The sequence below is a fragment of the Lissotriton vulgaris genome, chromosome 3_1 (assembly GCF_964263255.1).
Source record: "Lissotriton vulgaris chromosome 3_1, aLisVul1.2, whole genome shotgun sequence".
NCBI lineage: Eukaryota > Metazoa > Chordata > Amphibia > Caudata > Salamandridae > Lissotriton > Lissotriton vulgaris.
The window spans coordinates 901,080,617-901,096,124 of record NC_141689.1 but is presented as its reverse complement, the minus strand read 5'-3'; the positions used below and the strand labels follow the sequence as shown (position 1 = coordinate 901,096,124).

The window sequence follows — 15,508 nt, the reverse complement described above, 5'->3', positions numbered from 1 at the left end:
TTACTAGGATGAGGATTATACAGACCCTGCAATAGACCTAGAAGGTTCTATAAAGTGAATTTTAGGAATTACTCAAGATCCAGGTGCGTGGTTGCACCACAACTAGGAAGAAAGCATTTCTGAGTTTACTCCAAATGTGAGGTGCAAGGAACTCGCATATATTAATCCCCTAAAACAGAGTTAGAGGATAATACAGAAAGAAAGCCGAGAATGTATTAAATTGTCGGGGTGTGATTACAACTTTACTAGTAGGGGGTACGTGTGAGCTCACCTTAGATAAAATAATTATGGAACACAGATATTTAATTCAGTTTGCAGGAAATTACTTGCAAGGTCGACCCAAATGTCAATTACGAAAAGCAAAGAGGTGTACTAAGTTCCAGAAATGATTTGTCGGGTAAACTCACATAATACAAGGTACATAGAGATGTAGCCACTTACACAGTACTACTAGAATTGCCACGATTTTATTGAGTTAAATGGCATTTCAGTAATGCATTAGTACCACATTACACTAAATCAGTGAGTCGAAAATATATATGGAAATCTTTGTTTTAACAATTTAACAATTATCACAAGTATGAAAAACTAATGGCTTATAGTTATATTGTTGTTGCACACTTCAGAAGTATATGCCACACAATATTAGAACAATGGAATGTTGAGCACTCCATTGAAGACAATGGAGTGCTCCGGGCTTCTAATGGCTTCTAATGAGCATCAACATTCCAATGTTTGTTTACGGCTTTTGCTCTGAGAAAGGCCTCACGAAGCCCGAGGGGATTTGAACCCCCTCGGGCTCTGTAAGACCTTTGTTTTATAAATGAGAACATTCTGTCCTCTAGGGGCGGAATGTTCTAATAGCCTTAGAACCCTCCATAGCGGGCTCTTACGGCCATTAACCCCTTGGCCGCGGTGGTAATTCCACTGCGGCGCTGGGAGGGAGAGGGGGTCGCGTGGCGCCGACATGCTTGTGATGGAACCACTCCGTCACGAGCCACGGGCGCGCTGTGCTCATGACGGAATGGTTCCGTCACGGCCCGCCCGCTCATCAATTCAGACGCGCAGGCGCGAAATTGATGCAGCATGGGCGGAGCGGCCGCGGCGTGACGGAACCACTCCGTCATGAGCACAGCGCGCCCAGGTTAAAGGCCGGCTCCCATGTTAAAGGCCCCTGCCTTCGACTCAGGCCTTTAAAGCTGAAGCGAGCCTTTAACGGCCGGTAGAGCCCGCTACGTCATGAGCTACAACTATATTGGGACCCTGCTCAGTCAAACATTCCTACCAATTTCAAGGATCTTCAAGGAATTCTCAAACATTGTAATTAAAGGTGAACCAAAACCAAAAATAAAAGTTGGTCAGGTATGACATAAAATCCGATTCCGCCTTGCTCTTTCATTTCAACAGCTTACGCTAATAATTCTAATTATGTGTCACACTTTTCTTTTCTCAGGCTGGCTTATATGAGACGGTGAATGAAGTTTACAAAATTGTAATCCCAATACTGGAAGCGCATCGGGATTTCCGAAAACTTGCCTCTACTCACGACAAGCTGCACAAGGCCTTTGATAGCATCATTAACAAGGTACATGGCAAGAGTATGCCAGAGAACTATATTCCGAAACTATATTGTGCACTTTTACCAAGAGAAGAGGATAGAAACATCTGAGTTCATTTATTTGTGTAAATAATGCACTATAGGATCCTGAATCGGAGTGCAGTTCCATCATACCGTTTTGCAGTACATACACGTACGTAGTTGCAGGAGTATCGTTTCTTGAGTTTAGGTGGAGAATCAGGAGTAGGCAACAAATGTTCTCAGAGAAGAATGCTCACAAGTATCTGTCTGAAGAGAAGGTAAAGGGCCTCAGGAAGCTGTGGGACCATTTCACTTTTCCTTGCAAAAATGCCTAGAATATTGGGATTGATAAACCTTACAATTCTCAATTTGGTCAATGGGACTAGATGATGGAATTATAGCATGGGTGTTTTACCTGTTGACTCTATTTTCATTCAAAGCCAGTGAAGGCTGCATCACTTAAGTAGGGCTCAGAGAAACACCACAATGTTTTTATAATTCTGGCTGCATATTTTGCAGTATGTGCAACCAAATCAGTCGGTTTTCAGACTGGTAGATCTGACGTGTGAAGGTATCCTGTGAAGAGTTTGAAGAGTTTGAGTTGGAGATAAATATATCCCTCTATTCACCATGTCGGACCAAGATGCGTGCAAACAAGTGAAACATGGCTTTTCACAAGGAATATTCGCTGCTGAACTCCCATGCATGAGAGCTACCATACTTTAAATTTCTAATCTCATAGAATGTGATGATAAATTGTGACATATAAGTAATGAGTAAATGTGGTGAAATAATCAATTCTATGTCATAACCATGACGAACTGCACAGTTTTACAGTTATTTGCAAACGAGTGGATAATTTACAATTATTCGAAGTTTCTATACTTGCCTCAGATACATTTTAATACATGGTTTATGTCAGGTTTTGAGGAAGAATTTCCTCTGAACGTGTGAATCCCTCTCCCTGAAAAACACAGACGTTTATTGGGTGTGATTTAATAACACCCCTGCCATCGACGCACAAGAAACATTCTTGGATGTTAAAACTGAAATGTTCAAGGATAGTCTAGACATGATGGCTATCCGGGTAAGCTCTACAAAGGGTCTGGATATGGAACATTTATATGAGGGGTATCCAAGGGGGTAAATGTTCGCCGGTTGCAGATGTACTGGAGGCCTTCTTGAGCTCCCTACCTAGGAGTATTAACAGGGTGGTGATGGGGGATTTTAATACCTGTTTTGAGCCTCTGGGTTTGGATGATGGCAGGCTTTCAGAGGTAGAGGATTCATTGTGGGGTATTCCGGGGCTGGAAATCCAGCAGATTAAGAAATGGACCCAAGCAGCCCTGTTCATGAAGGGTCTTTCACTGGATCAGGAATGCGAGCAGTTAACGGAAGACTGAAGTCTGATAGGCTAGGGGCAGCAACTTATGACAATGGTAGGTCTGGTTCTCGCATTGACTATATTCTTGTAAACTTAGAAATGTTGTCTGGCTTGATAGACATGGTGGTCGTAAGTAGAGTAGAAAGTGATCACAACCATTTAGTCCTATCTATTAAAGACACTAGTTTTGTTGAGTCTATTATGGTTGAAACCCCCCTGCCACAGGTTATCCTAGCCAATAACGAAAGAAGGGTTAGTTGGCCTAAAATAGTTTTAAATGAGGAGGCTATGTTTCGAATTAAGAACATGCTTATGGCCACACTGGCCAAAATCCATGGTTTTGGGCAACAGTCAGAGCTTATAGCTAATATCCCTACCCTACATAGTGACCTCTTCACAAATCTCAAATCAATATTTGTTAAGAGTATTACACCTAGTACTAGAAGTAAAAAGCTGAGAACCCACTCTTGGTTTGACAGTGCATGTAGACAGGCCCAAAAAGCGTTGCATACAGCCATAAAATCCAGAGTGCAGGAAACAATACGTAGCTGTAGGGCCACATATAAAGCTACCCAGATCTCGGCTAAGAGGAATTGGGATGAGGCATGTTGGAGGGAACTGCTGGAGGCATGTCAGGGCAATAACATGATCAAATTCTGGCACCATCTTAAATGGGGCAATCGCCCTCAAGATGTTGTCCCCTCTAATTTTGTGGAGCCAAAGGAATGGGCCATGTATTATGGCAATCAATTTAAAGTGAACTGTAACATCACTGTCACTGTGCCACCTATTATCTGTGAGGATGCCCTTGTTTTTACCCCAACAGAAGTAAGGACTGTCTTACAGGCTATCATGGGTGGCAAGGCACCGGGTCCCGATAGCATTCCGGCAGACATGTTCAAACAGGATCAAGACCTCTGGGTCCCCTACATTACTTTGTTAGCCAACGCTTTGGCGAAAGGAGCAAGTGTACCGGAATCGTAGTTGGGGGCAGAGATCCTTCCTATCTATAAGACGGGCGGTCGCTCTGTTCCAGCTAATTATCGACCCATCAGTCTTATCGATGCGGTTCAAAAGATTGTGGCTCATCTTCTTCTAGGTAGAATCCAGTGCTGGATATCAGACTATGATATTTTAACGCCCTTACAGGCAGGTTTTCGTCCACACATGGGGACCCTAGAACAGGTATTTAGATGTATGTTATTATATTGGAAGGTGGTACTTTTAGGGGGGGGGGTCTCTTGTTTGCGGCCTTTGTTGATCTTAGGTCCGCTTTTGATTTAGTGCCGAGGACCAAGCTGTGGGAAGTTCTATTGGGGCTAGGTATGCCAAAAGAGCAGGTGACTTTACTTATTAACATGCACGTGAATACATATGCTAAAGTCAGATGGGGTAAGACAGGCGAGGTTACTGATAGATTTCAGGTCTCCAAGGGGGTTAGACAGGGGTGCGTCTTGACTCCCACCCAGTTTTCATTGTTTATTAATGGGGTGACCAATTATTTCTCTAACTTTCCGATGGACGCGCCCTCTCTTGCTGGGAGGAAAATTCCCCTCCTCATGTTCGCTGACGATACGCTCATTATTTCCAAAACGAGGCAGGGCTTACAGTCAGCACTGTCTCGTTTTGAGCTTTTCTGCAGCGAGCACGAGTTGGAGGTGAATGTTGGAAAGACGAAATTTATGGTTCTACGGGGCTCTAGAGATGTTATGGCAAAGGTAACAATGAGTGGGGTTATTTTGGACCAAACAGAGGTCTTTACAAACTTGGGTGTTACGTTGAGTGAGAACCTAAGTTGGAAGCCTCAGTTGGACCTCTTGTCCCTTAAAAACGCCCAGCTTGGGGTTGCTATATTGAAGGAGCACTCCAATTCTCTAACTAAACCCCTGGCACCCTTGGCCAAAATCTATGGTTCAAAAATAATTCCTTCTATTCTATATGGTGCAGAACTGTGGGGTTACAGTGATCTATAAAGATTGAAGGTAGCTCAGAACAAGTTTCTCAGAATGGTCACTGGCCTCCCTCAATTCACGCCTTGCCTGCCCCTACAGTATGACCTGGGAATTAATCCTATAGAGGATGTAGTTCGGTATAGACCACGGGCGTTTTGGCGGCGCCTGTGGACTACACCTGAACTATCCATGTATGCCGAGGCTATTCTTGAGGTAAGGGGCATAGAGGGGGCCTATAGGGTTCCATGGTTCTCATTTCTTAGAGCGCTACTGAAGGATCTGGGATTGGAGGGCCTGTGGGTAGACCCAGCTAGTGCCACCTTCCCATCCAAAATTATTTTTAAAGAAATGTACTGGTGCAGAATCATGGAGAAGGGACCATCTTTAGGGGGGGGGGTTCTACGATGACTTTGGTTTTTCTAGTTATTAAGGATGTCCAGAGATATGAAGATTACTGGGACATAATAACCAAGTCAAACGACCGGAAACTGTATCATCAACTGAGAGTGGGCTCGCTACCTGTGCGTGGGCTAACACATTCTTGGAACCCAGAAAATAGTGACTAATGTCCTTTGTGTGTAACGGAAGTAGAAAATATTGAACATCTACTATTCTGCTGTCCAAAGTATTCACTACCCAGAAGAGTCTGGTTAAGACCCGTATGTTGTTCGTTGGGCACTAGATCTGCTATTGGTGCCAGTGAGATTTCGAAAACTGACACTACTGCCTTTATTGTCATCGGTGTGGCAAAGTTCATTAGTTGGGCCTGGTCTATACGTTCCCGTAACCTTAGTCACTGAGTTATAGCTTTTACGTCATCTGTTTTGTAATTGTGTATTGTCGTATGTCGTAGTCATGGCTTTTTTCTGTCCAATTTAATGCTGTTTTACCCAGGTTTTAACGTGTATTGTATTTATTCTCTTAACCTTTTTATGAAAAGTATTTTATGCTTGTTGTATATTGTCTTTTATGATATATATCGAAATAAAGACCTTTTTGACTTGAAAAAAAAAGAAATGTTCAAGGGAATGCTGTAGCTCTTTGCTAAAGAAGAGCCCCTTGTGACTTTAGGGCCTCAAGAATGTAACAACACTTTTTTCAATCACATAATCTAGCGTTACTTTTATTAATTTGTACTCATGAAAGGGATGTTACTTTTGAAGACATCTATTACATAAATTATATATCCACATCAGATTTTTCCCTATAACAATCCTATGCCCAATTATATGGTCACATGGTACCAAATTATTAATATAAAGCAGGCTTTTGGTAGGATAGGGTGGCCCTATTTGCCGTCCATTCCTGTTGGCATAATTTCTTGTTTTCCAGATGCCTAAGAAAGATCTAGGGGGCATATTAGCAAGAACCTCGCTAAAATTATTGCAGTTTTAGCGGCAGGAAACTGCAGCTAAAACGGCGATAATGGGCTAGCCTATATGCGTTATAGATTTCCAATAGAAGCCCAGGTTAGATGTCCTGCACATTTAACCTGGCTTCTATTGGAATTCTATAACGCATATTAGCAAACCCATTATCGCCGTTTTAGCAGCAGTTTCCTGCCGCTAAAACAGTGATAATTTTAACGAGGTTCTTGCTAATATGCCCCTCAGTTCCTATTACCCAGAAAGCTTCCAATGATGTTCAGTGACCTTTACCCCCACCTGTAAGACTTCATGACATCTCAGCGTACCAAAATGGTTGCTTTCAAAATAGGCACAGACACACCTGATTCTATGCAAGCATGTAATTTTGTCTTTGTATTTAAACTTCTTCTTTGATCCCAATCCTAAAATAGCTCAGAGCTGACTTGGCAGTGACGGATCATTCCTTGCCTCAGTACTTCCATCTTTTCCAGGTCCCTTTCCCCTATCTAGAAGCTTCCTCTGCAATCGTGGTCCTCATTGTAGGTATAGTCAGGAAATGCTGGCTGCCCGTTACTCTCTACGGCACGGGAAGGTTGGGCTTGATATAAGTAAAAGTTATTAATCTGGGAACTTATTTATCAAGATACATTATGATTTCAATTTGATGAGGGCAGAGCCCCCTAATTAGTGAAAGAGTAGGACAATGAAAGAGATGGGGAGGTAATGTATTTTGTTTGTATGGTATGTTGACCAAGCATGATTTGTGTGCTAGTCTATCAATACACTACAAAACGCAACTATCTCTGACTGACATACGTACTTTATCACAACTATTACTTTTCCTTTTTATAATTACAGAATTAAACGCTGTCTGCTGACAACGTACAAAAGTAAAGAGTATCTCAACTTATTAGATACATTTCCTGCTTTGAGCACCAAGCAAATGGGACACTCCTATCATTCTCATTGAACCCTTTACTATGCATGGTGATGCTTTGCATTGCAGGCTCCCTTTCCAAGATGTTGAAGAATCTGGCTGAAATCCTTTCTTTGTTAGCCGTATGCAGATATTCTCACACATTTAGAAGAGGAAATGTCTCAAGGAATTCATTTTCAGACGCAATTTGAAACTGGGTTTTGCTGTGGAAGTTTGGGCTCAATGCATACAGTGTATCACTCCCTGACTGAACAAAAGGTGCAGAACCGACTGAAGCCCAAGTGATCAATCTTCATTGGACCTCAGACACACCCTGAATAGCTACTATGGCTTTGCTAACAGCTGCCAAACACTGGGAATGGATGAAGGAGTAGTGCTTGCGAATAGGAGAATTGATCAGATTGAAATGTAAATTCTCCTTTACACTCCTGTTATCCACTAAATACCAGCATACCTTTTAGTGGATGCTGGTACGTTAGTAAGTTGCATGAATGGCTGTGGTAGTGGTGCTACCAGGGTATTTGTTTACTTCATGCTGGAGTGTGATGTATCGCTCTGTGTGCTCTCAAGATTATTTTATCTCCAAGGAACATCAATAAGGTTGGTTGGTCCTCTATAAAGCATTGATAACCCAAAAGTTAAAATTCACAGTGTTCTGTTGCAAATATTTATATAATGTATGCATACGTCCGCGAATGTAAAGTACTGTTTACTCTAAGTGCTAGAGCAATTTGTTTAGTGGAGTCATATTTTTAAGTGTTTTGTTCTAGTGTTGTAATAGACAGCGAATGATAATATCAATAGGTGACTAACTCTTTCTAACTCCTGCAATCTTATTCCTCAGGGTCACAAAAGAATGTTTGGGACCTACTTTCGTGTAGGGTTCTATGGAGCCAAATTTGGTGATTTGGATGAGCAAGAATATATTTACAAAGAGCCTGCAATTACTAAATTGCCGGAGATTTCCCATCGGCTTGAGGTAAACCACAATGCTTTCCTAACATGTACTATATTGTAAAGTGAGAGATATAAATCATGCCATTTTAAACACGTATTCTGATGGAGAGCCCTATTTAACAGAATGTTTTTAACACAAAGGTGTGAAAGTGATCAATCATTCTTGTTGAATGGAGCGCTTGCTTTCTTCCCATAGAGGCATTTGGTTCACAGTAAGTTGTGTCAATTGTTTTGTAGACATCAGCTCATACCAGCAAATTTTGCATGTGGTTCATCACGATTTCTTTTTAGAGAGATGTGTGATTGTAGACTTTCATGAAAATAGGATGGGAGTGAGACATAATAATAATAAACAACCTTTAACGCACGGATACAGTTGAAGGGTGGAGCGGGTTGCGCAGGTAGTTACTGTAGAGCAGCTATGGACGTCGAGGGTCTGAAATCTGAGAAATTATTTTCACCAGAAATGTTACAATAAGTTAACAAGTGAATAACATAAACTTTAGATAGAGTTTTTGCTTGACTCACTATGCGATTCTCGGAGTTGGGGCCACGTACATACCTTTGGCCCGCTCCTTGCTCTGAGCCACTTTGTTCTTGCTGCCACTTGCCGCCAAACAGTCGGGGGGACTGATGCGTTGATTGCTACGCTGAAAGCTCCGGGACTACAATTCCCAGAGTCCCTGGGGCGCCTGTTGATCGCGCCAGAAGCGCCGGGAGGCGCTTAAGAACATTGCGGCCCTCCCGGAGCGCGGGACGCGCGCGGGCGAAGCCCAGGCCAAGTGCAGGCCCGTCCGTGCCCGTCATAGCCCGAAGTAGGCTGGGCTGGGCCACCCCTTGTGTATCTGTGCTCTGGACTCTCACGTAAGACTATATTCATAATTTTGTTCCACTCATCACAAAAGCCTACAACTGTTATTGTCCCAGGTTTGCATTAAACATAGCATAACATCACAAGCACCAGTAGACAGGGTAGTCAAATGTCACGGAAAGGGAGGAAACTAACAACAGGGGGGAGTGTTACTGGTACCTTGGACCAGTTTATAACAAGAGCCAGATCAGTTTTTTGAACACGAAATTGCCATCACTGAGCGTCGCTTGTCACTGGAACCTCTCTATAACAAATGCTCCTCCTTGAGCCCCATAGCAACAGCTACTACTCCAGAAAACCAAAGAAAGGAAACACCTCATGTCTGCACTAATGTGGGTAACAGAAACGATCGATCACTGGAGGTGTCGCCTAATTTAAACATAACTAGGGAGGCCAGCAACACCTACTCAAGCCTCGAATCAGTTCTAGATGTTACATCTAACGACTCTTTAATGCATCTTCCAACAAAACCCATAGTAAAAGCCAACTTGTTGGAAAAAGCCCTAGGGTCAGGCCCCTCTACTAAATGGAAACGCGGTGGAAACAGACAGAAGGGAAGATGCCCAAAGACCGCGAAAATAGCAAAAACACCGGAAACGACCAAAAACGCAGCCAAAGAGACGCAAGATGTATTAACCTCAGGACTTATATTGACTAACACCCCCTCACTAAATGGAATAGCGGCAGAAAAAGCAGTTTCCCCCCTCTCGTTACCCCAATAAAATGAGGGGCTTATGGAAAAGGTTGAACATCTTATGAAATCCCTTATGGCCCCACTTCTGGAAAGGGTTAAACGGATTTGCACAAAACTTGAGGTATTAGAACAAGTAACAACATCTAGTTCTAATACTCTAAGGCAATTTGTAGATAGTGTACATAGCAAGAATGCGGAAAGTCAGACACATTCCAGAGATCCAACTAGAGTCCCTAACAACATAATCCCTACACCCTCAACCTCAAGGATTCCAGCTGCTCAACCATCTAATAATATTGAGGAGCTTGGTAGACTCTCTGGGAGGGTGACTGCGGTGGTCGAGGACGAGGGCTTGCGAGCAGGAGAGGGTGGGCTGGTTAAGGCTATGGAACCTGTAGGACAGGCGAATAAAACTATTTGTGTAGCTAAGGAATTACCTACAGTTTTAAAACCAAAGAGAATATTCCCACATATCGACTTACCGCCACAATCATCTCCATATACAGCAGTGTTGTTTGGTGTCCCGGAACTAGACCAAGAAAAAACAGAATCTTACTCTGAATTAAGAAACAAAGTAGCCCACTGGTTAAATAAGAATAGACCACTTCGCAAAATATGTTCGGAGAAATTGTATTTGTAAGAAGACTAAGCTGGGTGGGCCATAGAAAAAAAGATTTGCGGGGGGATTGTATCATCATCACATATGCAATTGGTCCCATCAGCTTGGAGACAGTGGTATACAGACCAGTGACCTAAGTTTCTTTTATCCTCAATTCCCCTCTGCACCAATAAATACACATCAATGGGGAGTCCCGAACATAGATATGATGGAGGGGCATAGAACCAGATACCGTATCCCGACCTTTAACCATTTCGATACGCTCTCTGAACTAGAAGGGGTGGATTGACTTGGTACTGAGGGCATGATTCCCCTGTCACCATCAACACCACTGAAACACTCACTTGCTTTGAACACTTACCAGATCTAACAGTTAACTTGGGCCAAGCAATTGGAATCAACGAAGAAGCTATGGCCATTACGACCCAGTACAGTCCCCATGAGGAAACTAGTGGCTTAAGTCCTGCGACTGTTTCTAATCAGGTAAATTCGACCCTGAGCATATTATATTGGAATATCGCCGGCCTGCGCACCAAGGTGGTGAATGACATCTGGCTTAATTTCGCTCATAAGTTTAGCATTCTTTGTATCCAAGAAACGTGGGCTACATCAGAGATACACTTAGAGGGTTATAAAACTTACTTTTCCTCAGTGCTACCATCACCTTCGGGCAGAGCAAATGGTGGTTTGACCATTTTTGTCTCCAATGTTTTGCAGATTACGAAGATCGTCCCAATTAAATTGGAATCAAATTTCCAAATAATTAATCTGCACTTGAGTAAAAACAATGCCCTTTTAATGGTGAATTTTTATAATAATCTCCCTGCAGGTGACCTAATAAAAGTGATAAAAGAAATATCCTTCTTCCTTCAGGATTTAATTAATAAGGCCACCAAAGAAGTGGCAATAATCTGGGGAGGGGACTTTAACCAAACCCTGTGTAAGAATAGTGATAACATGGTGTGTGGCATTATGAATGAAAACGAAAATCCGATAACCCATTTCCCCCATACCTTAATTGGGGATTGTTTGAATGAAACCTTTTGCGGTTTAGACCTGGGTCTCACAAACGATATGGTGAATCCTTCCATACCTCTTATTCCCACTTTTAATGGCAGAGGAAGGTCAAGCATAATAGATTTTATCTTCATCTCTTCTAAAGCCGGATCTCAAGTCCTAAACTTTAAAAACCCATGACATTATTATCAGTGACCACTACCCAAATAGTATCATTTTAAAATTCCTACAGGAATCATGATATTTTGAGGACTCTTGGGCAAAACACCTTGACGCTAGACAGATTAAACGGGTATTCACTTAAGTGGGAGAAAGTGAACCCGTTGGAAATTACTATAAAGGTGATTAGAAACTCTGGAGTAGAGATCGAAAAATGTCTCGATCCAGCCACTACCATTGAGGGAGTTATGACTAACTTTGCAATTGTGACAAAATCAATAAAAGAAGCCCTTTTTGTCAACCTGAAAACCAGTAAGTTCAGAACTAAAGGATGGTTCGATAGTAATTGTACAAATGCTTATCCGAAACTGAAAGTAGCCTTACATGAAAAGGAAAGAGACCAAAAGGAAATTGCTACCCTTAGGAAGGATTATAATTGGGTCTTAAAAAACAGGAAGGAAAAACTGAAAGAGATCTCTTGGACCAACTGCACAAATCATGTACCCTGAGAGACAGTGCTTCTTTTTGGAAAGTCATTAATTCGCCCTTTCTATCAGAATCCAGGGACAACCCTAACATCGATGTAGCAATAAACAAACAATCATGGGTCGAATATTTTGAGCGGAAATTCGGCATTCCCTGCAACGGGCAAGATACGCAAAACCCACAAGTCTCGTCCAGTTCTGGCCCCAAGACAAATCCATTTCCGTTAGCCATCAATATATCGTATGAAGAGGTTGAATTTGCATTGTTGGCTAGCAGGAATGGAAAGGCTCCAGGCCCTGATGGGGTCCCAATTGATCTTTTTAAGTTTAATATGGACCTGTGGACCCCAATCTTAACCAGGGTCCTGCGAGCAACATGTGCCTTGGGGCTCGTGGACTCGTGGTCACAATCCATCCTCGTTCCTATCTTTTAAAAAGGGGACCGCCAATTGCCCTCTTGTTACCGTCCTATTTCTTTGCTTGACTCTCTGGGGAAAGTGGCTGGGAGAGCTATTTTAGAGCGTCTCCAGCAGTGGGCGGATGACAACGAAGTTTTATCAGACTTACAATTTGGGTTCCGTGAGGGACTGGGCACCACAGAGCAAGCCCTTAATTTGTCTCTCCTAATAGGTAAATATGTAAATGCGAAAGGGGGGGCTCTGTACATTGCGAATGTTGATTTGTCATTAGCTTTCGACTGTGTCAGCCATGCCAAACTATGGTCCATTCTATTGGACATGGGGGTAGAGGAGTAATTCGTAAACTTTTTGCACAAATTATACTCCGACGCCACAGCTAGAGTGAGGTATGGCGTGGGGGGTGAATTAACAAAGTAGTTCAGGGTAGAGAGAGGAGTTAGGCAGGTCTGTGTCCTGGCCCCGTTTTTATTCAACCTTTATACCAATGGCTTGGAATATGCCATGGTAACAGGGTGCCAGGACCTCCCCACCATTAACAACCGCCCAATACCGGCGTTACTCTACGCCGACGACGCTCTGATTCTAGCCCGTACCACCTTGGAATTACAACGTGCTCTTGTGAGATACAGCACTTTCATGGCCAACCTGGACCTGAAAATTAACATTAAAAAAACTTTTGTCATGTCTGCAGGCCCCAGGATTAAGAAAATGAAGGCCATTTTTTTAGACAAACAAAAACTTGAGAGCACAACCACATATCCGTATTTGGGAATTGTTATTGATCACAAATGTTCCTGGAAGCATGCCATTGAGTCGAGGAAATTGTTCTTCATGAGGGCAACAGTTGCCTTGATTAATTTCACAAGTAAACTTGGTAGAAGGCCTACTGTTGAACTCATAGAGATATATAAGGCTAAATGTTTAACCACTGCTATATACGGGGCTGGAGTGTGGGGATATGGGAAGGTTGAAGCCCTACAAATGGTGGAAAATAGTTTCTTAAGATTTCTTCTTGCTGTCCTACGGTGCACAGCGACCTACGTATGCCATTTGGAACTGGGCCTGCCCTATTTGACAGACTTAGTCAAAATCCAGCCTCTTCTCCTATGGCACCCTATTTGGTCCTCTAGTGAACCTATTTTCTGTCAAAGGTTTATACAGGACTGTATTTCCTTAGAGAATGCCCACAAGATTGGATGGATAGCCTATATTAGAAAAATTCTTAATGACTTGGGCATGGCACAATATTATCATTCTCCCATCCTAATCGCTGAACTCCCAAGAAAAATGTAGAAAAAACTTTGCTTGGCGCATTTAGAATCACTGCGGATGGCAAATGAGGTCAGCAAAACTACAGTCCAACACTCGTTATTAACCCAAACAACTTTGACTATCCCGCCTTACCTAACTTTTAATTTTTCAATTCGTGAAAGATTTTTACTAACTAGGTTTAGCTTGGATATTTTACACCGTCTGGTCACCTTCCGAACAATTAACGATTGGGCGAAGTACTTACAACCATGTCCTTGTGATGACATCTCCATCCAATCCACAATCCAAACAATCCTATTTTGGACGTTTTACCGCGAACCTAGGAGACGCTGGCTTATGCCGATTTGAAAAATTATGGGTTTTCGAAGGTGTCGCTCCGCTTTCCTCACTCTACAACTTCTGGACGTAGAGTGTTTTGCTAAACCCATAGCAACATTTTTGAGTTTTGTTATTAGGCATAGGCGAAACCTAGACTAAATCGGGATTCTCGTTTCGACATTGTCTTGCTCAACTGCCAAATTTGTATCTGATTTAATTTGAATTCAATTAGCTCCAGGAAGAGAGTGATTTTTCAATGTAACAAATCACCTGCCCTATGGCTGGAGTGCCCCTTTTTAATTATGCACCTTGCACTTTATGTTTTGCTGAAGCCTTGTGCCCTGGAGTTCTGTCACAAAAAATCACTGCCATGATTCTATTACTGCTGTTAGGCGAACTGACGAACCCTGTGATGTTTCAATCCAAATTATATTTTTATTATGATTGTCAATCTTTTAAATTGTATTTATATGTAATATGAATGTATATTGTGCTTTTATGGCTGTTTGATACATCCGAATAAAGCTTATTATCGATTGATTTGATTGACTCACTATGCATAGATATGTATAACCAATGGATTGCTGTTTCTCCCTTACTTAAAAAATAAATGTATTTAGCTGCACTAGAGCTAATCCACACAGACTAGTGGTAACTGCTAGATGTGCACAAAAGACATCCCTGAAACACAGGCGTAATTATAGACGTTGATCTCCGGGAAGAGGGCAACTAGGACCATAATGTGGAGAAATCAACGGGCATACGTTTATCTGAGTGGGATTGAGGATTAGTTGGGATTATATTATTATATTGTTATAGTTTTGATTCAAAGGTTCATACGGCATAGTAAAAATAAGTAAAGTGATACCAGTACCACAATGAGATTATAAAACAAACCTAGGGATTGCCTGAAATCTTGTTAATAACCATTCTAAGACCCAAACAATTGCTGTGTCATGCATAAATGCTGGATACAAGTTAAATATAAAAATGAAACATGACAATTTGTGATGTATGTGTTGATATATAATGAAACCAATAAAAGGTGCTTAAAATAGCTTTAAAAATATACTGATACAAAAAAACTACGTTATGTTTTTTTTTCTCTTCAGGGCTTTTATAGTCAGTGTTTTGGTGTGGAAGCTGTAGAAGTGATAAAGGATTCTGCTCCAGTGAACAAAGCAAAGCTTGATCCAAACAAGGTATGAGCCATATTAAATAAGTCCAATGTAGTATGGCAAGTGTAAGAAACAAGCAATGGCAAAGCCAATAGGTCTCACTTATGCAAGAGGTATTGGCTTTGCCAATATGTTTTATCTAAGTTGTACAACACCATGGTTGCTATCCAGCATGGTTAAAAGTTAGAAGGGTAAAGGGGATTGGTGTGTTGAACACGAGTGGCATGAAGAGGTGTGGAGTGATGTAGAGTGGTCTAGAGTAGAGTTGAGTGGCATGGAGTGGAGTGCCATTGGGTGAGG

The 15,508-nt window shown here is 42.0% G+C and overlaps 1 protein-coding gene across 3 annotated transcripts in view; it reads left to right on the top strand.

The window, feature by feature from the left end:
• The window catches only part of DOCK8 (dedicator of cytokinesis 8), a 719,019-nt gene that overhangs the window by 660,731 nt on the left and 42,780 nt on the right, over window positions 1–15,508 (top strand). For all 3 annotated transcript variants that reach the window (XM_086961229.1, XM_086961230.1, XM_086961231.1), the window contains 3 exons: window positions 1,454–1,585; window positions 8,064–8,198; window positions 15,143–15,232. In XM_086961229.1, the coding sequence (XP_086817355.1) occupies window positions 1,454–1,585; window positions 8,064–8,198; window positions 15,143–15,232 (357 nt within the window). The remainder of the gene's footprint in view (window positions 1–1,453; window positions 1,586–8,063; window positions 8,199–15,142; window positions 15,233–15,508) is intronic.